Below are 25,376 nucleotides of genomic sequence, written 5' to 3' on the forward strand. Positions count from 1 at the left end.
ATGAAGTGGCAGGTTGGCAGGGCAACAAGTTGGCTTGGAAAAGGTTAAAGTAGAGGCTACAGTGATCTTGCGTAGGTATGACAGTCTGAGCAGCTGTAGGTTTGGGGCCTTACGCCACAAATGTCTCTTCCTCTAGGAACATCCTGTGCTGGCCACTATATGACAGGCTCCTAAATTAGATGGAGCATTGATTTGTTTTGTCATGACAGTTTCTATGCCTGAGAGAAAGGGCCCAGTAACCTCAACAGACAAGTTTCTGGAGCTCCAGCTATTGCCTTTGACTTCAGGGGGCTTTGAATCTCATCCCTGCCCACGCCAGTGCTGCCATCAGAAAGCTGCTCCCTGTAACACACTGCCAAAACGTACTCGCTGTTGCCACATTTGTTTTAAAGCTGCTGACTTCTGTCATCAGCTTGGGCCCCTTCCATTTCAAGGGCACCTCAGACAAGATGCTGTGATAGCAAATAGTGGGTAAATATACACCTATAGAAAGAGCAGTACATCACAACACATATCCTTTCCCATCCTTTCCCTAAACATTTTTCTCTGATGTTGCTAGCAAATAGTTTCTGCCTGGAGATGGCAGTGGGTGACGCGAACGTTTCATTTACCATCCCAAAGTACCACAGGCTCCTTGTAGATGAAAGGCTCCATATATCAAATGTAACTTATTGTTATGCTCAGAGCTGCTTGGAAGAATACTTGGACAAAAGCTGCTGTTCTAGCACAGTGGGGAGGTGAAGGCTCAGCAGAGGTGACAATTATACACAAAAAAGTCACATGGCAAGAGAAATGTAGCGTGCCCACGCAGGATGCCCTAAGCTTGGACCGCCAGCCAACACAAGGGGACAAATAAAGCTCAGGGTGACTTGCAACCCCCCCCGGAATAACAGAACATTTCTGAGTAAAGACTGAATTTCTTCCCCAGGATTTCTCAGAGCCATGCTTCTCTAGAGCAGTCAAGCAATTTGCTCTACTGTGTGCTTTGGCTGGAAGAGAAAGCTTGCAGGCCCATAGCGAATGCTGAGGCACAAGATCAGACCTAAATCTAGCTCAGATCTGGGAAAGATAAAGCAGCACACTGGTTTTATTTCTGTCACAGTGATGTTATACGGATTGCAGTCAGGACTGCTGTACAAAGAGCTGGATGTGCCACACTGGACACACAGTCAGAACTCTGGCCCTAAGGAGAGCTCTGCCTTGCCAGACAGAAGTTGGAAGGAGAAAGGGAAATAAAGGGAGATGCTCTGGGGAGAAAAATCAAGTCAGTAGCACGAAGGCAGGTCTTTCAGTGCATTGGATCTCGTTGCTTCTCACATGGAGACAGGCAGCAGACAAAAACCTGAATGAAGTATTTAAACAAGACAGTCCAAGACAGGCATGGTTTAGACACACCTTCAATTCCCCCAAGCTATTTTGCATACTGATGTCAAGTTAAAGCAGAGAAAAAAGTGACAAACTTTTACTACAGGGAAGCAGCAGTAACATCATGGAAAAGGACCCAGCTAGACACAGGAGGTAAACAAGAAAGAAGCAGAAGGGATGAAAACTGAAGCCGGCACTCATCCCTGGATAGATTTGTTTCAGCAGTAGGTACAAAAATCAATCTTCCTGAGGCTACAAAATAGCCCTGTCCTCTGTATGTGGTTAGACTTTATCAGATCATCCAGGCAATAAATCAAACCAGGAAATTTCATGAGTTACACAGAAATAAACGTTTAGCAGCTTCTCTATGTAATTAGGCAGCCTTCAGACCTGTAGCTGTACACAAAATCCAGTCACCCTAATCTTCATCTGTTGCTAATTAAGAAAGTATTCTCAGCTTTAATGTAGTTGTCTTAATTTATGCAAAAGCAGGGATCTTGTTTACCCAGCACTAGCCTATGCTGAAGTGATCTAGGAACAGCATGAATCCCAAGATGGAAAATTTTAGACACTTCTAGTAGTTGGACACCTCATTATTACGGTGAGTACGAAATCAACAGGCCGGTCTATCTTGTTTGAAAATTTCAGCCCTTTTGTCCAAAGATTTTTTTAACCCACAGTTTGAATGATCACTTTGAGTTCTCCAGGTGCCTTGGACAAGTTTTATCTATACTTTGTTTATCTAGTACATCCAGATCTTTCCATCAATATGCCACCCCTACATTTAAACTTTGTTGTACCTGCAAATGAGGCAGTTCAGGAAAAGTCATCAGTACTGAATATACACTGCTCTCTTCCAAGTCTCAGACCACAGGTAGTAGTGTCCTCCAAGATCCCTTTTCTCAATGCAGACAGATTGTCTTCCATGTATGAGCAGCTGCAGCCCGACAGCAACAGTTCTGGGTTGATTTTTTTTTTTCTTTTTAAATGCTCAGAAGTTTGCAATTTATCTTCAGCTCCACTGTGCTATAAGCTTTAGGCTGTCCAAACCTCAAGAGAGGAACGAGTCTACTTCCAGCTTCAAGTTTAATAGACAGCATTTTATATCTCTTGCCTTTGGGTGGGTTTTCTCTCTTACCCAAGCAGAAGCTAAACCTTTACTAAACCCTGAGGGATGGTTTCTCTAAGCAATACAGTCCACTACTTTCAGAAGAGGTGAATAACTCACCACATCAAAGCCTATAGCACCTGGGAGAAGTTCTTCCACTCCTGGTCCTAGACACAAGTTGCCTACACGGTCTGGCTCTGAGCTAAGCAGATTAACAATGGCACTTTATTAAATGGCATCAGACACAAGCAACAGACAACAATTAAATGGCATCAGACACAAGGATGCCAGGCCTTCGTATGACATACTTGTAATGAAAAGACAACTGCTGGCCAAAAGCCAAGGTTTAAGGCTCTGATTTTAAAAAAGCTAGGAGATAAGAAAGGGCCAGAGGTTTAGAAAGGGCTGAGCAGCTGCACATCGCCTGGAGCCCTCCCTTAGGAACATTCTCATGCTAATGAGTATAATTTATAACATAGGAAGCATGTTGGGTTGAGTGCTATCTAGACAGAGGAGATACAATCCCCTGCTCCAGAAGGATTGCAGTCCATGAGAAGAGAAACAAGAGAAAAACATTATTTCCTCTATTTCACAGATAGGGAAGACACACTCAGAAACAGATTTGCCAGAGATCACCAAAGAAGGCTGCAGCAGAAAGAAGGACCACGTCCAGGACTCCTGTTCCTTCTGCTGCCTGAACACAGATATTTGCCTTTCTCTGCAGATCTTCACTGTAGAAAACCATGTTGGGTGGTACCCTACAGGATATTTAATCCTCTCTCAATAGAAAATGAAAGCTAAATTAAACCCTGTGACTTGCCTAATCTGTTCTTAAAAAACTTCCAGTGATGGATATTCATAACCTCTACAATCAGTCTTTCACCTGTCTTCAGAGACACAAAGTCTGAGGTTAAGCAGCTCCCCCTTTCCCAGGTTCATAGGTCACGTTCTAGACTTGTATCATTCTCACTGCTTTCTCCTGAACTTTGTCTAGCCCAAAACTTAAATCAGACAGGTGCAACTCCAGCATGTCTTGCCAGAGCTAAGTACAAAGACTGCTTCATTAAACTTCCATGTGACAGTACTCCTGCCCTGCCCATCTTTACCTGTAACGTACCATGCTTTGTTCAGGGACCCTTCTGACCTTGGACTGTTACTAGTCTCTGGGTATAGGAGTTCTTCACTGCGATGCATAAATTTTTCTCTGACAATTTTAGGGAAAGAAAACCCTACTGTCTGGCACTTCCTTCTGCTTCCTCAACTCCAGAAGGATGTCCTCTAACAAGGGTATTACTCATCAGTGAGCTGATACTTTGAGTACAGTGTTAATGACTGAAGCTATGAATATAAATTTATATCCACTGGGCATTTAAGAGCTTGGAACAAGCCACCAGTATGAAAAGGTCATATATATCAGTAGAAACAAAACCCTGGGTGGGGTTCCTTTCTTCCCTCCCCTGAGTCATTTAGACTCATTTTCCAATTGATCCAGTGAAAAAGAGTTGCCTTGTCCTAAGATAGGCATCTAAAATAGGTCTGCTGAATCACTGTCTTTAAGGGTCTTTGGTAACTCAAGCCTTCCTTTATTCATTTAGACTTCACTCTCTTCCAGCATCCTCTGTTACCCAGGGAAGGGCCGAGGTACAGCCTGGCACTCCAGTCAGTGCAGGGGCTCATGTTAGCCCAAGACCTCTCTCAGCAGCCTGCGAAACCAAGTGTTGCATCTACAGAGCAAGCAGCACAGGTGCCAAGAAAACTGCAGCTAAATGCAAGCCAAGCATTGACAAATCACCTCTCATTTCTGCGGTTTGCAGTGTTCTCAAAATTCGTTCGAATTTTTTTCTCCTCCCCTTGTAAAGTCGTTGTAACAGTGATCAGGGCTATTGCCAAGCCCAGATCTGCATTCAGTGCTCATCTGGGGAAGCTGAGCATCACTTTTAAATTTGCCTCCACTCAGGAAACACATGAACCCAGCAAACAAACTTCCCCTCCCAAAGTTACCACCCAGGAGGGAATCTGTCCTGCAAGAACAGTCACATGGTCCATCTGCTTCCCTGTGCCTATAGGAATTGCCTTCCCTTGGCTGTGAAATCCTGGTCTGTGTTCTGCTCCCCCCCTCCTTCCACTTCAAGACATCTTTTTTACATTCATCTGCTCATCATCAGTGACTTGAGACACTTCAAAAAAAATGCAGTTAGGAGCCACGAGAAAAATCAACCTCACCTCAACAGCATGTTCTGCTCAAGGCATTTCATATTTAAACCCCCATCTCTAGTTAGCTGTGCTGCCTACCCCAGTACTTTGTCCCAGGGTGCAGATTGCATGGTCAGTGCATCTATCTCCTTGTTATCTCCTCGTGCTCAGCTTCCCTGGCAGGCAATTCTCTTTTTAGATCTCAAGAATTACTGGTCAGCCTACATACAAGAGCTAGTTCGCTGGCTTCCACTTCCTGATCTCTTTAGGAACTGGTGGTTTGCATGGGAAGAAAAAATACTTCAAATACCACTTGGCATCAGAATAGTGCTCTTTCTTTCTGAGCAATACGGGAATGGCAGGGGATTACGGTAATGGCAAGGATACTGCCTGCTACATCAGCAGAGCAGTAAAGTTACTGCTGCTCCTTGACAGTGTGGAGCTCAACACTGCAACTGGCGAGGGATCCCTGGAGATGTGCTGGAGGCAAGCCCCTCCCCAGCACTGGGACACAGGGAATCAGGGCACCTGGGAGCTGTCAAAATCATAGTGGGGAAATAAAGGGAGAAACGCAATGGATTTTCAGGCGCAGAGTCCCATCTCTGCATGAAGAGAGAGAAGCCTGCTGTGTTGTGCTGTGAATCTCCTTTCCAGATGCTCAGAGGAGCTGTGCTGCCTTCTAGAGACTAAAGAGGTGAGTGTGGGTTGGGGCAGGGACAAGGGTCTAGGGTATGCTCTGCCCCAAACCTTCTCTCCACAGGCTGAGTATGGTCTGGTTGGTTTTGAGCGTGAATATATATATCTGTCAGTCCTTTCTGCTGCATCTCTTTGAGTTACTGGGAAGTTTTCCTTCATGTGCTTTAAAAAAAAAGTTTTGTCAGTTCTCAATTTTCTAGTCCACCACCGAGCCTACAATGACCGCAATAATAATGGTTAGAGATGCTTGATGCTACAGCCACTTATTGATGTACTTAGTAAAATCTGTCCTTTTCTGTCTTGGAATTGTTCTTCAACATGTTACATCTTATGGGAAAGAAAATATAAAGATCCAATTTCATTTCACTGCATAGAAGTCAAATTCCCATAGTGCAATACATTTTCCTCTCCCCCCCTCCACTCTCTTTGCTTGTGAACTGGGAATTTGGGGGGTTTAGAGTTTTAAATGCCCCTGCCTGCAGTGAAATTCAGTTTTGAGATTCATGCATGTGACAGCTGTTGCTGCTCAGTGTTTGGGTAAAGTGTGATCCGAGGGACTCCTCTGAGAAACCTAACATTCAGGCACTTAGAGTCTTACCTTATCTCAGATTTAACAGGAGTAATCTTAGTGGTGATTTTTCACATGTCTGATCCATATTTTGGATGGGAACACTACATCCACACCTAGGTGTTGTGAAAGGCTTTTCAGCCCCTACTTGTAGCTTTCCCCTTTGTGCTCCTCTATGTCTCTGTTCCCAGGCTTATCCTCACTTTTCCATCTGATGTACCTTTTCTCCATATTTAGTCAGCTAAGGCTGAGCTTGGCTTCCAGACCCTCTGAAACGTTGTGTTACTCAGTAGGAAACTTGTTGCTTGCAACATCTTCTGCTTGGCAGGATTTGCTTTTCCCCATAGATTTCTGAAATGGGCAGTTTAGCTGGACTAATGAGGAGTTCAGTGGGTAAAAGAGTCACTTAATAAAGAAATTTTAAGCTAAATTCTGGACTTATAACACTGCTTCACAGTTTGTAGACCTGAATTATGTCCCGCAGGTTTCTACCTCTCCTAGAACTGGTCTCTGCAGGTGAACAGATAATTAGGATTGATTGCTATCCCCATAGGAGAACAGGCTGCTGCTGAGAATACAGTCAGAAAAGGCAGGCAACGAAATCCACATTGGTCTCTTAGTTGTTGTTAAACAATACTGGGCTGAAAAAGGTTGGTTCGCCTGGCTGGAGCCAGCCTGAGGAAGGCTCCCTAAAATAGCCTCCCACTCTATTCTTATATGGGAACCACAGCAGTAAGCGAAGGTTGCTTCTGGGAATCATCTTGTTCATGTCTTTGTCTCCTTCAGGGGGGTGATGACCTGCAAAGAGCACAACAGCCTGCATCGTTGACACAGCAAACTTGACTCTACCCTTCAGAGCAAGCCAGCAGCTGCTGTAAAGAAACTTTAATCCACAGTCCAGAAGCTCAGATAACAACTGCTCCGCAGCATGGAGAAGCTTTGATTGACGCTTCAGACCCTGAAGACGGGTAGCAGCAGGTATCACAAATGACATTGCTGAGCAGACACAGCAGCGGCCTCCACACCTTGTCAGGTTTCTAAGCCAGTTGTAAAGCAGAATCAGGACTAACACAAGGTAATTAAAAGCATCGCTGATTTTCTCTTGGGAGAAACCTAAAGTTCAGAATCTCTGGAATATATATGTTACTTAAATATTGAATCATCCCAAAGAGGCAGGAATGATTTTAACCTGCAGTTCCAGTATTTCTCACCATGTAAGCCTGGAAAGTGGGACAAATAGCCTCTGTTTTGTGTAGCCTCACTTCCGCACCACAAGAAAAATGCAAAAGGAGTTACATTTGACTTTGAAATGGTGGCTAGTAGCCACGCTGTAGTGGTAAAAACTTTGCAAGAAAGGTAGATTTTCTAACATGTTTCTGGATCCTTCTCATTGTTCCTGGTGCTGCACTTCCAAGACATTCTTAAAAACTCTTTTCCCCAGCAAAGCCAGGCAAATGTTGCCTATAGGACCCTCCAAGAACTGATTTCGTCACTCTTTCTAACTGCAAAGGGAGTGAAGTTTAACAGCCTTGTGTGAGCATTGCGAGCCACTCACCATGGCTTTCCTCCCTGGAAACTCCTCCGACTGCTCCAACTGCACCCACCCTGTGGGGCCTGTGAACATTTCAAAGGCCATTTTACTAGGTGTTATTCTAGGGGGGCTGATAGTTTTCGGGGTTTTGGGTAATATTCTGGTTATCCTTTCTGTAGCCTGCCACAGACATCTTCAGAGTGTTACCCACTATTACATAATTAACCTGGCTGTAGCTGACCTCCTCTTGACTTCCACTGTCCTGCCCTTCTCAGCTACTATGGAGATTTTGGGCTACTGGGCCTTTGGGAGAATCTTCTGCAACATCTGGGCAGCTGTCGACGTCCTTTGCTGCACTGCTTCCATTATGAGCCTCTGTATCATCTCGATAGACAGATACATTGGGGTGAGCTACCCACTGAGATACCCGAGTATAGTGACAGAGAAGAGAGGCCTCCTGGCCTTACTGTGCGTTTGGGCATTGTCTCTGGTGATATCGATTGGACCTCTTTTTGGCTGGAAGGAACCAGCACCAGAAGATGAGACCATCTGTCAAATCACCGAGGAGCCTGGCTACGTGTTGTTCTCTGCTCTAGGCTCCTTCTACCTCCCGCTGACTATTATCTTGGTGATGTATTGCCGAGTGTATGTAGTGGCCAAAAGGGAAAACAAAGGTCTGACTTCTGGTCTGAAGACAGAGAGGTCTCATTCTGAAGAAGTGACCCTACGGATCCATCGTAAAAATGCTCCTGAAGCGAGCGGATCAGCATCCAACCCCAAGAGCAAGCATCATTTCTCAGTGCGTCTCCTCAAGTTCTCCAGGGAAAAGAAAGCTGCCAAGACCCTGGGAATAGTTGTGGGATGCTTCGTTCTCTGCTGGCTTCCATTTTTTGTAGTAATGCCTCTTGGTAAGTAAAGCAAAACCCTCTACCTTTTACTGCACCTTCCCTGGAGGGAGGGCTGCGTTTGCGCCTGTGTGCAATAACGTTGATCAGAAAAGCTCTGAGGGAATAATTTTCTATTGCAAAGCTGTCAAAATCAAAACATTTACCATCACAAAGCAGTGAATGTAAAAAATGAAAGTCTCAAATGAAACAAAACAGCTCTGGTGATGAGAAGCATAAAATTCTGAAAATAATGGAAAGGTTTTAGTACTTTTTTCCATATAGAAAATGCTCTTTCAGAATTCAGATTATTATTTCTGACCAGCGCTGCTATAGGAACAATATCTTTAGATTGTGTGTGTAATTTTGCAGCCAGTTCCTCAGGTGATATAACAATATAAAATGTCAAGATACAAATGCATTCAAGGTCAAAGTAGCTGTTTACAGACTTGGGACCAGATTTTTGAGTGCTCAGCACCTAATACTTCCCACTATAAGGAAAAAAAGTCAGCTTCCTATCAGGAAATTCACATGACGAGATACCATACACCCAGTGAAATAAATGTATTTTTTAATTTGCTGTATGACCAGTCACAAGACAGGAGTGAGGATCCTTCAAACTAATTTTATACTTCTCTGGCTTGCATCTGTTATGGAAACCCAGTGAGCCCACTGGCCAAACACTGGCTTCAACCATCAAGCTGAATATGAATATTTATTCACCACTGGTAATTCTATAGGGGGGGAAAGTCAGGGATTTGTTCTGCTTTGCTATCACTGAAATATAAAGAAGTAATTAGAATTTTAATTAAACCTTGCTCCATCACCTTTGATGTGATTTCAGGATTTAAAAGAATATTAATTTCACATATGTGGCACATCACACTGATGTTTTAGCTGTACTAAATATTAATTTTTGAAACTTGGAACCTTAGATCTGTGACTTGCTCAATTTCAGTAGCTGTTCTTATGGAAAAGGCTCGTGCTGTACAGGAAAAAGAAAGTAAGATTGTGTGGAACTTTAACTAGTAACAGAACAATGTGTACAATTAAGAACACCAACCAGCCTTGCCTAAACGTGGAAAGAAAGATCCAGGGATTTTCTTTTTTTTAACCTTACAAAAAGCTGTTCTTTTTCAATTAACTTCCACTGGATTTGCTGAGATTACTAGGTTGCTTCACAAAAACATGTCACTAATGTTGCCACATGAAAAAATCCCAAACTACAGAATCTTTTCAGTTGGTCAATACTGGGAAGCGCTGGAGTAAGAGCTGGAGATGTTTCGTAAGGAGGAGCCCTGCAAGGCCTGGCTCCTGCTGTCCAGGATGTCAGCATGTTGGAATGCTGGTTGCCAAGATGTCCGAAACATACCCAAAAAGGGTTTGCGAGAACGCATTAAACACACTTATTTTCATCTGCAAATGTGGGTGCCCACACAGAGCTGTTGTTAATTAATACGCTTGGGATTTAAGAAATTTTCTGGACTCGAGAGTGGTTTTGCATCTTTCTCTGATCCCTTATAAGGAAACTATCTTGAGGTTAGTTGCCCTATTTTTGTGGGGTTACTATGTTATTTTTAAAGCATATAATACATGTCTCAAAACCTATTTGCTACTTTTAAAGAGAAAAAAAACATTCAACAGACAAGTGGCACAAAAAAACATGTCTTCAAAAACTGAGGAAACATCTTGAGGCAGGCTGTCCCACCCGGAGATAATTGCATATGGCACTCTATACCTCCACCAGGCAGAAGACTTTCCAAAAGACAGTGGCCGCTTTCAGATCTGTTCTGCAGACAGGTGGAGGTAGGCATAGGGAGGCGAAGTGATCCAGCCAGGATCACACAGCAGATTGATGAGTGGTGGAAGTCAGACTTTTCAGACATGCGGAATACTCCACTGCTGAAACCACTGGCAGCTGCAGGGTTCACAACACAGGCAGCTAGGGAGCAAGAGCTTTGTTGTGCAGAAGACCAGCTCTGCAGCTTTGTGGCCATGGGACAGATAAACGGTCCCATCAGCCAGGCTGCCCTCAATGAAGGTTGCCCATGAGACAGACATTCTTAAACTCTGCCACACAAACCACTTCAGACAACTGGCAGATGCTTATCACTCTATGCAGCAGAAGTTCCCAAAACAGGAGTTTATTTTACTGTGATCTACAGCTTCTTCAAGATCCCCACATCTATTAACATCAACTCTACCAGCCAAGAACCACTTTAAAACAAGAAATACCAGGCTTGTTAAAGCATATCACAAATGGAGATAGAAACTTTGAGGTTTAGGTATGGGAAGGGCAAGAGTGATAGAAGGATATCAAGAGGGGTATAAAGGCACGATATCCATATCAGCAGATGCTGCTGAAAATAACTGGAGAAACAGCTTGAGTATCCCTGCCATCAGACAATATCTTAATTGAAATTGGTGTGTAAAGGTGCCAGGTGCAATCTGTGTAAGTAGTGTATTTCTTACCTTCTCAGATGGAGTTTCATTCCAGACAAAGGGTCTGTGCAAAGGCTTTCAGTCCAATACACCTTCTTCTTACTTGACTTTGATGTTTGCGGAGTAGCCCAGGGAATAACCACCCTGTTGCATCAAAACAAGTGAGGTTAAGATTTGTTTTTTCTCTGCATGCTGGAGTGTAAACCCTGCCCTTCACAAATCTTGTCATGTACACAGCAGTATCAAAACAACCAGTTTCCCCTGGAAGAAGCCAGGTTTTCATTTCTGTGTGCCCTTTCTTTCCCTCTTTAGAGCTAACCAGTGGACCTGCTCCTAGTCTCAAAGTTTTCCTGTAAAAGCTCCTTAGAACTCAACGCAGCTTCACAAATTATTTAAAAGAACTGTTGTCCCAACTAATTCTCCAGTCTTTGTATTTCGCTAATTAAATCCCGATTCCTTTCTAGACACATATCTTTCCTAGTGCAATGAGAAGTCCTTTTCCATGGTAGTTTAGGGAAGCCTTAGGCTGGCAGGGTAAGAGGTAGCAACAGGCACCTAAACAGAAGCGTAACCCAAGAGCCAGCAACAACTGTGAGGGCCTTGGCCTATGCCCATAAGCCTCTATGGAAGACACCTTTTCTTAGTGAGCTCAAATTCTGTCTCTGCTCCACAGCAGTGGAAGTCTGACGGTGTAAAGTGCTTTTTTATTTTGCAAACCTTCCTTTGAATTGCTATTACCCCCCAAAAAAGCTGTAAACCCATTGCTGAATTAACTTTATTGGGGAAATTCTTCAGAGTCTTCCTATAAATGTCGTTGCCTAAGAGCAATCACATCCAACGCTTCAGCCCCAGTACTAGGTTGTAAAGACAGACTGATGGTCCATGTACATCTACAGCTGTCTGCAACTGCTTCCCACACAGAAGCTTTTCTGATACATTGACCAATCTTTCCTCATTCTACACTAGACATCCACTTATCTATAAGAAGTATACAAAGGACACATTCAACGTAAGGAAAAGTTAATCTCCTGAATGTATCACTTGCCTATTCAGGAGCTCGAAACACTTTCACTGGCTGCCACTTGTTTAGCACAGGCTGATGTTTGTGCCAGCAGACTACAAGAGCATCCTACCCCATCCAGAGAGTCTGTTCTCAGCCCTTCAGAGAAGACAGCTGGAAAGGATGTTTCCCTGTCCACTCCAGGCCTATGGCTCTCACACATCTTCTACACCTGGTGCATCATTTTCTTCATCTCTTATTTCTTTTCTGCAACACTTAATCACCATATTCCCAGCTGCTAGCCACTTATGAGCAACCTGATCTTCCCCATTTAACACCCCCTCATGTTAATTTACATCATAAGAATAGCTTCGGAAGCTTTTTAGTGCTGACCTTCACATTTTGGTTACCCCGTGCTTGTCTCCTGTCTCAAAACATAACTGCACTAAAGCACTCCATTCAAAAGCTAGGAGCGCAAGCCAGGTGTCATCAGCAGGGGATTACGCACCACACACTGAACATGAACAAGAATACACTGCTCTGCTGAGGAAAACTATGATCTAGCTGGGAGGACTAGCAGGTGATAGAGCTGCATTTTTGTTTTCTACATTAGTCAGAACCTTCTTATGAAGTTTCTTTTTTCCAAGTGAGCGATACAGTGAAACCCTGCCTCTCTTCCCAAAATTTTGTAAGACCTTGCTCAACATGTTGCCAAAGTCCTTTAAGACTTCAGGGCCAAAAAAAATCCCTAAAGTAAGCAATATTGCTTTCCAAATTGGAGCAACCATATTCTTTTTGGCACCGGCAGATAGGAACTACTTGAAGCTGAGCTAGAAACCTTGGAACAAGCTCCCAGAGGGGCTTGAATGACAAGGAGCAGCAACAGCAGGACTGCTCCAGGATGAAGGACAGCCCAGGAACAGAGGGCAGGAAGGAGCTGTGCCCTCCCCAAAAGCACACACCCACCGTACCTGAGCAGACATAGGCAAAGGTGGCATCAGGCAGGTTCAGCTGACGGTCCAATAATAACCAAACACAAAACAACAAGGCAGAGGCAGGAAAAAAAAAGCTTGAGCTCATCTACATCCCTCAAAGAGAGCTAAGGAGAGGAGCCTGAGCTTATATGCAGCTCCTGGGCCAATGGGCAGAGGGTTTGCAGGTGGAGGCCACAGGTGAGGCTCATCTGGGCACTTCAGTCTTGTTGGGCCCTGGGACTCTACAATAACAGCCTGCTACACAGCATGTTTCTTCCATTTCTGTTTTTTATTTTCCTCTTGCAATTGCTAAAACGTGATACAGAAAGAAATGCTCAGAGTTAGAAGAGTCTGGAGATTCAGTGTGTGCCCGTGGTGTTATAACCTCATCCTCAACATCACCTTGGAAAGTGGTGCTAGCTGACAGGGCTGACCTTTTCCTGTAGCTGGAAACACTTACGGGCTGCTCTGGGAATTTTTCAGAACGTTTAGTTTCAACAACATGGATGACAGTGCTTGGAGGTTGTTTTGAGGTGAAACATGCACAGAACGGACAGAAAAAAGAAAACGGGCTGGGATATTAAAAAAATGGTCGTAAGCTGGGATTGACAGCTCATCTTAACAAACCCTCAGAAGCAAACAGAGCTTTGTTTGTTGTCCACCTTCCATGGCAAGCTAGCTTCAATCTGTCTGGTTGCAGAGGTTGCATTCAGAAGCAGAAAGAAGAAAAAAGGGAAGGTCTGAGCCAGGATGTCACGGGGGGAAAATATTCAGACTACTAAACTGGGCAAGGGAGAGGAAGTATTTTAGCATTTGTCAATCATTCTCATGATGAAGAGAGCAGGAAAAGAGGGTACGCTGGAGGGTATTTGTATTTGTAGTAGAGTAGTAAATTAGTCTTGTGAACTGACACAAACGCTGTCAAGGGAATCCTCTAATCCTGCCTACGTGCAGCTGTCTGCAGCTGATTTCTAATTAGTATTTTGTGGTAGTTTTTTAACTGGAGTCAAAGAGAATGACTCTCTACTCTCACTAGAGGTAAACCAGAAAAATAAAATGCATTTTTCTATCTCTGCTATTGATGCAACGTCTCAGGAGGTCACAAGGAGTAGGAGTAGGAACACACACCAACATCTACAGGTTGGTGGACTTATGCCTCTGTTTTCCTGTGAGGTTTGCACTTGTTGTATGTATCATCACCTGTTACATGTTTTAACAAGGTGGCTGATTTAACTGTAACACCTTGCTTCGGCTCCAGAGACATGAGTCCATACCCAGTCTACTCAGCTGTAATTGGGAAAGTTATTTTTGGAAGTTAAAGGTGGCCGGGAATGACAGAAATGCTGCAGCTGTTTGTATACTATCAGATACAGGAATTCTTTTACCTTAATCACACTGCTAAGGTGTGTTTGACCTGTCCTTCTCTATGCTGCAACGCTGGGACAACATAAAGCTTCCATTTTGTCTAGTAAGGTACAGTATTTCCTAAAGGCTGCGCTTCAAGGTCCCATCTAATTTTTGGTAGCAGTGAAAAACATATCAGGTACAGCTTTGTGGCCTCTTGCTCTTTCCAGGATCATCTGAGTCTCGATTCAATGTGCTCACCCGCCAGAACATGTTCAGATCAACTCCCATGCTTTCGGGATAAGCCATCCTGCACCCTGCCCGCTTACTGTCGAAGCAAGTGAGCTTTGGACCATATTCCTTTGTCATCGTGAGCCAGAACACGACAGAGTCAGGCCAGGGAAGTAAAGCCAAGGTCTTTGCTTCACTCATGTCTTATCACAGCAGCAGTTCAAATACCTGCTACTGTCTTGAAGCTTATACCCTGCAATTCGCTCTGTTCCCTCCTTACCGACTCCTGCAGACAGCAGTGCTTTAGTGAGCAAAAACCGTGAACACCATTTCAGAGTAACGCACAGGCTCCAGCTGGCGGGAGATTCTGAGAGCAGTTTAAATATATTTCCTAGGGCCTTTTTGGGGCACAAAAAGGCAGTGCTTGTGATTCATCCATCCCCCATAGTTTAAGCAGTGGTATAATGGGAATTGCCATCGTGTGAGATTCAGCACTGGTCCCTCAGTAATAGATTTACTGTAGGTGCTGAACAGAAAGTCAGCAATTTCCTGCAGAATCAAGACAATTTTGATTGATGATGCTGAAGCAATGTGTAGTATTGTCTTCTCCGGTGAAGGCAGTGTTAAAGAGAAGGTGTTTGCATGATGGGAGGGTGAACAAGTTTGCTAGTGGGGAAAATAAGGAAGAGAAAGCAAAAGTTTTCCTGGGGAGAACTGTGTAGAATCGCACCAGCCTTCCAGGGAATCACAATGGAAACCATGGGACTGCAATACATCATCCTGGCACTTCCCCATACAGAAGGTAAATAACTTCACTTCTTGTCACAAATCACCTCTTTTCCTCTGTAGAATTGGATAGATGGTCTCATAGTAGTAAATAGAAGCATGGGATCCTCCTGTCCCTCCCATCCCTTTCCTTGGAGGGCAGAGAAGAAGGCAAGCAGCCCGTGCGCTTGCTCAGCATCATCATGGCTGGGTTGTCCAGATATTCAGAGAAGCAAGGATCTGAATCCCCTTTCTTTTCACTGTTCAGCTGATAATAATATAAGAAAATAAAATGAATAAAAGCTGTGATAACCTAAATCTCAATATAGTTTTCATATCAGAAAATGCTGGACTCCAGCCATGGAGGAAATATTCAGAGCTAGATTCCCCACGTTAGCATTTCAGTTCCCTCAGCAACAAAAAGCAAAAAAAGAAATAAAGGAGAAAAAAAACCAGAATAAAGCTCCAGCTCATTCTCTGGAGCACAGGTCAGGGAGAAAAAGGGTGTTTACGCTCCTTGAGTGACAGAGCACAAGTGTGTGTGTGTGTCTGTTAAGCCATTGAATGGGGAGAAAATAAGCCCTGAAGATAAACAGCCAAGATAGTTCCTTGGCAAGTTGTTGGGGTTTTTTTGCTAATCACAAGGGGTATTTTTCGTAAACACAGACCTTGCTGGTCTAGGCTGATAACTCAGCTACGCTGAAGCCAATGGCACAGATCCTGCTGTCATCCCTGTGGCCAACATTTCTCCACCGTTACTGAGTCCCGAAACGTTGTGTCCCACTGACTCATAACACAGCGAAGCAGTGGACGGACTTGGCGATATTAATAGTCATTTAGACTGAAAACAAGAGAGAGAAAGTGGAGACAGTTGTGCTGTGTTTCGTGATTCACATCCATGGCCCTCCTGCATGCACGTCAGAGAAGGCTTGTCCTTGTCTTCAAAATTCTCCTGCTTTGTGTAGTCACCTCTTTCACGTCCCTGGAGTAAATGAACCAAGAATGTAATTTTTCACTCACTCTCAAACGTCATGGCACAATTCAGGATTTGTTAGTGATTGAAAGGCAATGAGCAATTCTCCCATCCCACCCAGAAAATGTCAGGATTTATCTTCAATTTGGATACGTAACAGATAGATATTCAGCTTTTGCTGAAGAGAATTCAAGCATTGATAAGCCCAAGGATTCAAAAAATCACGACCCACAACCACATAGTGACAAACTGGTGAGACAGGCTGAGACAGACTCATCTTTTTGAATTATACTCTGAACCACTGGCAAGGGTTTTTTTTTAATTTTTAAAAGAAAGCTAAGATCTTGTTGCAAGTGCATGACTCCAGGAGTGAGGGCTTCGGGACAAATATCAAATATCTGAAAAATGCGAGCAATGAGATCCAGAATCATTCCACTCCAGTAACAGCATGGGAGCTGGAATTTCAATGACAACAAAATTGGTTTGTAAAACAATGTGATTATCTGGGCTTACATGGGTAACAAAACCTCAGTTTACCTTCCCATGGTTTTTTATCGGCTTTCTAAATCTGCAACTGCCCGCAGTGAATCTGGAAATAGTTGCTTGCTGAGATGTTTGCTCTTTGCCAGAAATATCATCCATCTTAAGTGGGTACAATATGAAACAGAACATAAATTAGGTCTGAAAAAATCCAGATAATCAGAGCACCCGTTCCCAGGCTGACCCATTCCTGTTGCCTATCCTTTCCACCGCTCACCTGTGCCCAAACACCCGCGCCCTCCTGATGCCCCAGAGGTCTGAATTCAGGCCCTTCTGAAGAGAATCAAACTCTCGCTCCTCCTTCTACGTCCGCTTATTACGGGTCAGGGATATCTAGGCACAAAGTCACTCTCCTTTTCCACCTGAATCAGCCACAATATTCCAGGCCCTGGCAGAGGCACAGCTGTAAATGTGCAAGACTTGACAGATGCAGGCTTTTACCCTTCCTCGCATCTATGAACTGCCATTCTGCATTTGTTGCATTAATTTAATTGTGCAAAACCCAGAAGCATTTCCTACTGTTCAAGAGTTCTTTGATCCCATTTTTCGTTCCCACAGAAAATACTTTCCATAAGGGAGCAGCAGGGTGAGACGTGCTGGGAGAGCATACATGTACAGAGTGCAGCTGTCGCACGTCTCCAGCAATACATATATATATATATAAATATACGTTCCAGGGGGTGGTTTGTGTTCGACCCGAGATGCAGTATAAAGTGCCAGTCTTATGGAATAAAGTTCAGTGCTAACATTGAGCCTGGGAACACGAGATGCAACACATTTATCAATGTTTGTAGAGCAGACTGCCTCACGAGAGATCTAGGGTGACCCTGGTACAGAGTTAAGCTGTGTGGGGACATAAGTGCTCCTTTCTGCCTTCATCCTCTGGGTCTTCAGGGCAATTGCTTTAGAATAGCTGCTGCCCTCCAGCTTGACCCCTGTAGGGTAGATCCCAGGACCTCAGTTTGAAGCTTTGCCTCCGTGCAAACCAGATCACCATCCCCATTTCCAGTTTGCTGATTCCTGAGGTGTATTCCCCAAACATCAGAGGCAAGAGATGCCAGGATTTTTGTTCAGCTTCTGTGCAAGGTTTAACTTAAGCTCTGCTCCTGATTCCCTAGGACACTTTGAGCCCTGATAACACAACACTAACAAATACTGTTTGGGTCTCTGCTCACAAGGTGCACAGGCACTGCTGTCGTCTCCTGAGTGATATCTGGAGCTGCTGACTTTGAGGTACTGCAGGCAGCTACTCATTGCAAGCTCTGAACACATGGGCAGGACTGCTTTGCGGGTTATTGCTGGTCACCCATGGCGTGTGGGTGCAGTCCTGATCTCCTCCATGCACCGATGCAGTCATACATCCCTGCCTGCCTTTCCTGCGCTCCGACTCAGTCACCGGATTCGTGCCATACAACAATAAAGGGGGAAAAAAGTAGCAAACCTAAACAGAGCTGCAAGACTTAGTAGAGGAGATGGATTTTAACACTGCCGTGGGTCTATGGGTCATAAAACTGTATGGGATCTTATTCCCATGGTGCTGACAGAAACAATACAGAGTAAACAGCGCAAGTTTCTGTAGTCTGGCAGCTTCTAAATCCCTCTTTGCTGTCCCTCAGTGAAACGACGCACGACATCAGTCCTGGTGTTTAAACAACCTATAATCAAGCAGCTCTGTAACTTCTGACAAATGACAAAGTCAAATTACATCTTTGTGACTGAATTGGCACTTACTCACCAGGAGGTACATGGAAAACTTATCTCTCGCCTCTGAAGAAACTCTGAGCTGACAAACAGGAAAATAAATGATGAGAGAAGGGACTGCAATCCTGACATTTTCAGAAGTGAGTTATGAAATACTTAATGGCAAAGGATCTCAGGAGGCTAATAGTACATTTTATTTTATTTAATTTTCATGTAATGAGTAATTGAATTGTCCTATTGACACTTCAGAGTCCTCAACCTCCTGAAAACAAGGCAGGAATTCAAGTATCATTTAGTCAATCTAGAATTCAAAGATCAGTTGAGGTCTGCTTTACTGTCCTTCCAGCACAGACTGCAGGGAGACAGTGGAAGATGAAGCCTCTAAACTGTAATCAGTTTGCCAATATTTACCAATTTTATTCCTGACAGTGTACTGGGGAAGACATTAAGGCCCGTGAATAGGAAAGAGAATTAGTTGTAAGAAAGAAAACTTTTCACTTCTCGACTGCTGCTCACTCCCCAGCTCTAGCAGAGGATACCTGGATGGCAGCACTTGGTCAGTCTAGGATTACACCTAGCCTAGAGTGAGAGAACCGGAAAAGCTTGCTCTGGGAATTAGGCGCTATAACAATTCTATTTGCTCAGTCCTGCCTGCTAGTAGGCAAGCACCCAAACCCAAGTTGACACTAATTGACAGCAGCTAATTGGTCAAAAATTGACTGGACATAGGCTCTGAACTGCTTACCCCAGTTCCGCCTGGTTTCTCTGTACTGCCTCGCTGCTACGTAGCAAACAGCCAGCCTCACACAGTGCACCTTAAAGGAGAGAGAATTCAGCACGCCGCTTTATTGTTTAATCTCATGGTTAACTACAGTCACTGTTTAAAAAACCAAAAACACAAAGCCCATGTTTTATTTCTACTTTCAACTCATCTGACTTGAGCTGCCAGCCTCTGCCCAGTTCGATGCTTCCGCACGCTGAACAAATCACTTTATCACCAGGCTTAGCAGCACTGTTTGGAAATGACTCCTGCTTGCTACCAGATACATCAACCACTGAGATTAATCATAACAGCAACATCACTGAGTATTAAAGGCCTGGAAGAAAAGAATACATTCTTTGTATTCTGTGGGGAGGGACGCGGTTCCCCAAGGACTTGGAGATTATGGCAATTTGGCCCTTTTGCCAGAGTCTCAGGTAGCCAACAGAAAAGGGAAATTAAGAATTAGGGGAAGTTTCTGAAGTACAGAGGTAACCAGGTGTCTGCAACAGAGGGGCATTGCTTTCCGTGGCTCTTTGAACAGGACACGGCACTTCCATAGAGGCATTAAGCAAATGCTGACCTGTCAATAGCTCCTCACAGCAGTCCTGCGATGTACAGAAGGATTTTGCTCATTATACAGAGAAGATGCAGGAGGTGAAATATTTTGTTGCACTTTGCACAATAATTCAGTGGCTCAAAGTTTAGAAACACTGATTGTGATTTATATTGCTCTGGAAGTTGAATAAGCTGTCGGCATAAGAAAGAAGAGTGTCCAAATTATTTCTGCTTTGACTTTACATCTAGGTCTGTAACCTATTGGGCCCATAGACTATCAGCTCCAGCCACAGCCCTTTCAAGATGCTACTGACAATATTTCTTTCTATTGATATTTGTGCTGTTTCATTCACAGGGCAACACACAGCGATAACAAAGTCTGGAGACAGAGCTTTAGCTGGTCTAAACTTACAATACACCACTGCGTACCACAACCAAGTGCGCAGCAAAGCAACTACAGTCCTAAAGCCCAAGTGGCAGCCACCATTGGAAAGGCAGAGTTAAAGGCAGATGGGGTCTACAGATAGCAAAGTTTGTATGCTGTTAAAGCTACTTCATTTTCTTTTCACTGTGTGTTTTTCCAAGGCAACAAGTGTCTACACTGATGAACCAAAAAAGGTTACGTTAATAAATTAGCATGCAGATCCCCACCCCAAGAAATGAGCAAGAGACAGACTCTGACACTGGCGATTTTCTATTTTTAACAGACTTTGGCAAGGCACTTGCATTCCATGGAGAGTGAGCCAGAAGTTGCAGCAAACAGGAATTGTTATTGTTTACCCGTTTTTACACTCAGCCGCACACAGCTGATTCCCTAAACTGAGATTTGTTCCACCTTTTGTCTTCACACAAAATGGGAAAGCAGTAGATAATGCTGCAATTAAATGAGGAAATAAAGAAAAAATTGAGCATGATTTGGGCATTTAAAAGCCTTTCGTTATTTTTCATCTGCCAATGACTTCAGCCAGAAAGATCTTTGAGAACGCTATTCAGTTGTTTTTCACTAAAGGAAAGCAGTATTAATTTGCTGAGAAAAATTCTAGGTGGTGAATATGCCTGCTCACTCATGCTTAACTGCGCAACAGCGTTTGCTTTCTCTAGCACAACATTTTTGGTCTTAAAAACTGGTCAGTATTGAAACTGCTAGTGAAACTGCTCTACCTAGCTTGGAGCAACACAGAAGCAGCAGTGGCGACTCGTGCTCGATGCCCAGGTTGTAACTGGGGCTGGAATCGGAGGTTCAGCGGCTCCAATACAAAGAGCGAGCTCCTGCTGCATGTTCTGCGCTGCCTTTGGGTCTTCTGGCTCGGCCTCGTTTCTGTGCAGCTCCAACGCGCACCAGACGGCCTGGGTCTTCGGGGACCTCTCCCAGGTCGGAGATAACTGGAAGGCTTCTCACCCTGCCACAGCTCCTGCTCCTTCCCTGACAGCAGCGCGTCCTCTGGGCCCATCAGCTCCACTCCGAGGGCAGGAGCTGTGCCACGGCAAGAAGACTTTGCTTCGCGTTTCACAGCGGAGACCATGTTGAGCAGAATGAGCAAGACATTAATCACGCCGCACTATTTGTGTCTCTGGTTCAGGCAATATTTTGATATGTTCTCACACAGGCAAAAACACCCTGAGAATTCCTTTCTGGCTTTTGCCGCTTGAAAGCATTTGCCGCACTTGCTGTAGCTTTGTTTGACAAAATGGGAAGAAAAAGATTGAAACCAAAGTTGAGCAGCTCTCAGAATTAAATTAGAACACCCTCTGATTGCGTTATTAGCTTTTCCTAAGTCAGGGGGGGTCCAACGAGCAGATCGATCCCTGTACAGCTTAGCAGCTGCTTACAGACGTAGTTAAACTGCAGAGGATGACAAACGTATCGATGCCGAAATCTTCCACAGTATTTCTTTCAACAGGCCCAGGCTGATGATTTTTCCGGGGCGGGGAGGGGGGGGGGGGGGGGGGGGGAGCAGGAAGACAAGCATTTGTGAGTGCTAAAATTTCTGTTTATTAGAAACTTGACTATGAAGTCCAAAACAAGCTGATTATGTTTTCTGGGAAATGATTTTACTTCCTGTGCCCAAACTAATTACTGACACTTGTATGATAGAACCACTTTTTTTTTTTTTCTTTTTTCTTTTCTTTCATGTAAAGGAGGCAAGTAAGAAACAGCCTTTCCCCTGGGCAACATACGGCAATTCTCTTTCTCTGGTTCTACATTCATAGTGCAAAATTGGTCTTAGAAGCGCTGTTATGACTTGTTGCCACCCCAGCATCACACTGTTTAGTTTCCTGGTTCAGTCACATGCAGACAACATTGTTTTTGCTTCTAAGCAAAGAGAAGCACCAAGTAAGAGAATTACAGGCTCTTGTTACAATGGCCATTTTCTTGTGTCGTTCAAGAAAAGCAATAAATTTCTAAACAATTCTCCATAAGCAGCAGTGTTGACTCTTTGATATCTTAAATTTATGTCTCTAGCTTTATAATAACAGCTCCCCATGAGTAAATCTCTTAAGCATTTACTGGCATCCTCTTCAAATCATTTAAAGTTAAAAACTTGCTTATACAAGCATTAAGGAGCTCAAGTTGTAGTTCAACAAAAACCAAAGGTCTGGCATTAGGAAAAATGTTCCCAAGATTTCAAATCAGCAGATAACTCATAATGAAATTCTATGCCACCATATATCATAATCTATTGTTTAAAAAGTATATTAGTAATGCTCTTTAATTTACAATTTGCATCGTCACTGGTAGTTGACTGCTGTTGTTCCAAGACAGTGAAGACTAATGACTGCACAATTTATGGCTCTGTCACTGATATGCTGAATAAGCTTCACCAAAAGATTTCAGATTTTTTGAATATTATCCTGCCTTCTATAGAATAAAAACTCCCATGGTACTTTCCTTACTAAGGAGCCACCTAAACTCTTGCTCTTTGAATCATCTCTGGGAGGTAACTTTGCAAGTATATATCAGTATATATATGTATATATCATGGCTGGCCATGAGACCTTCTCCAATGTTCACTGACAGAAGAAGGAACCTTCCTTTAGCTTCACCGAATTTTAGATGCATTCTATGAGACAGAAAAATGTGGATAGTTAGATTTTCTGAAGGTTTCAAGGGAAAATGAGTACGCAATACTTTATAATTTTTAAGGCTTTTAGCTGGAATGCAACCACCTCAGTGATCCTACTTTTCACTTACTCTGAGTTCTGAAATGGTGTGATTTTCTTGCCATTTGAAACCCCTTCTGATGACCTCCTATGGATACGACTGTTATCCAGCTAACTAATCTTGAACTGGAAGTCCTGGAGGAAGCAATTTTCCTCTAGCACTTGATACCAGTCCACTTGCTTGCCTCCCTGGCTGTAAATGGGATTACAATGCTTGCATAATAAAGTAGATGTCTTGAACTGATCTCTGATAGAACATCCATGTAATTATACAGCACCATACCTTCTGAAAGACTTGCTCCTGCAGGAATTGGGCTTCAAGTCATAAATTTTCCAAGACAGAACAGAACCTTCTTTATTTTTTCCAGTGTTTAAGTTTCTTTGGTTACCTGCAATTTCTCACTGCCTCTGCCTTAACGCTCTGTGTATTTTCCATTTTAGGTTCCTTCTTTCCTGCAATCAAACCCCCGGACACACTTTTTAAAATAACATTTTGGCTTGGATATTTAAACAGCTGCATCAACCCCATCATCTATCCATGCTCAAGTCAAGAGTTTAAGAAAGCATTCCAAAATGTCCTGAGAGCACAGTGCCTCCCAAGAAAGCAAGCAGCAAAGAAGCAATCCCCAAGCTTCAACCTCAACCATCCCACTAGCCAAAGCATGGAGAGCAGCAAAGGTGTGGTCCGTATCCCTGTTGGCTCAGGAGAAACCTTCTATAAGATTTCCAAGTCGGATGGGGTCTGCGAATGGAAGATCTTCTCCGCTGTGCAAAGCATGCCTTCGAAAAATGCAGTTTCTAAAGACTGTACTGCTGCCAAAACAAAAAGTAAAGGTTTCCTCCAGGAATGCTGCTGTGCAGGCACTTCAGGGAACCTTGTCCACGAAAATTGTAAAGTGCCAAGCATTAAAATACACACCATCTCCCTCAGTGAAAATGGGGAGGACGTCTAACGGACTGAATGTGCTTAGCAGCACAGGCTGGCAAACTCGTGGCTCTGCTAATAGGATGTTGCTCTTTTTATTGGGAAGTAGATGCAGATGCTACAAGAGCTGAAATGATCCATGGTGAAACAAATAGCATCCTGTAAAACAGGGCCAAAGCTTTTGAGGATTAATGTCTTTGAGTGCTGGTAGCCTGAATGAGGCCCCTTAAAGCCAGTGAAAGGCTTCAGCGGATGGTGAGCACCCGACGGTCTTCCGGGAGACTGGCCTCTGCAAGGCATTTGCTCGATGTTTAAAGGCTTTCTTTTTCACTGTATTCCCCTATTTCAAAGTTCCTACTGCTCTGATGTAGGTGCAATGGGGGAGGAAGAGCAAACTACAAAGCATCAGAGGGATGCTTTCAGACAGCTCCACATTTAGAGCCATTTTGTGATTCTGCCCCCCAAAAAGCTAAACCTCGATTCAACAGCCAGGAGAGTTGAGGTTGGGAGGCTCAGGTCTTGGGACAGTGTTTACAGATCTCTGCTTACTTTTCAATAAGGCACTGTGGACAAGAATGTTTGCCTACCACATCTTGACTCTTTTGTTCATGTCGAAGTCCTGACTTGGTGAGGTCCTGCGCAACTTGTAGAAGAGAACAGGCAGCTCTTTGGATTTGTGTCTTCAGCTGGGCAGTCGCACTGGTCCTCATTCCTGAGCTGCACCAGGCAGGAATCTGGTCTTCTGTAGTGCCCAAAAGGCTGCTTGTCCTGAACCTGGCTGGACAGGCAGTCGCTTCAGCTCAGAGGGCATAGCAAAATCACTCTCTTGGCTTTTGCCCTGCTTGGAGTCACTCTAAGTTTCCCTTTGTGCTGTGGATTTCAGTAAACTCCATTGCCAAAGGAAACTTGATCCAAGTGGCTGCACTCCACCTAGCTTCAGAGACCAACCAGGACTTTTCTTTTTCGTACAACCAACCTGCCAAATCTCCAAACAAAACCAAATGAAAATTTGCATGTGTCCTAGGTTTGTTTGGAAGGTCTCTGTGCTTTGATGCGGGTCTAATAAAATTCAAAACTGGGTAAGCTATCATCAAACAAGGCTCAGAGAGGTCACTTTCACTCATCCATTTGTTTTCCTTGTTCTGAGTCCAGCAGGGACCTGCATAAAGACTCAACAATTCCTTGCTCAGGTGCTTGCTAGTCAGATCAGTGCCACAGTCACTGGAAAAGCTGCAGACATTTTGCTGCCTCCCTGCCCAGTGTTATGCTACATTCCTTCTCTGACTCCTTCAATACCAAGTGCTCTAAGCTTTCTACAAGATCCTGGTTACCCTGGAGTCAGGAACTTTACCCTCATTCTAAGCAGTGGGAGTTAGGCACGTTAAAGGACTTAAGGACATACATCCCCATGAGAAAGGGCCATCCTTGGGGAATTTGGGAGAAAAGCATTTGGAAGCATGCTATATTTTAATATAGCTAATCCAAATAAATAAATAAATGAGCTGTTCAGCATCTGGAAGAAAGAGTGGGAGGAATTCTCTCTACAATATTAGAAATAAGCAGCTCTTGACATAAGTCCTCCTGAGCCTGCCAAGAAAGAATGCAGCTTCTTGAAACAACACATAAGCCTTTACTCATGTCTCAATGTCAGCTCCT

The 25,376-nt window shown here is 43.8% G+C and overlaps 1 protein-coding gene across 1 annotated transcript; it reads left to right on the forward strand.

Annotated features, from left to right (window-relative positions):
• The first annotated feature begins 7,486 nt into the window (after positions 1-7,486).
• Positions 7,487-23,835, forward strand: ADRA1A (adrenoceptor alpha 1A). The gene is made up of 2 exons (XM_009940863.2): positions 7,487-8,369; positions 23,237-23,835. Exons 1-2 carry the CDS (start codon positions 7,487-7,489, stop codon positions 23,746-23,748), a joined length of 1,395 nt encoding a protein of 464 aa, XP_009939165.1. The 3' UTR covers positions 23,749-23,835.
• Positions 23,836-25,376: the final 1,541 nt, after the last annotated feature.

This window comes from Opisthocomus hoazin, chromosome 28 (genome assembly GCF_030867145.1).
Source record: "Opisthocomus hoazin isolate bOpiHoa1 chromosome 28, bOpiHoa1.hap1, whole genome shotgun sequence".
In the NCBI taxonomy this organism is placed as follows: domain Eukaryota; kingdom Metazoa; phylum Chordata; class Aves; order Opisthocomiformes; family Opisthocomidae; genus Opisthocomus; species Opisthocomus hoazin.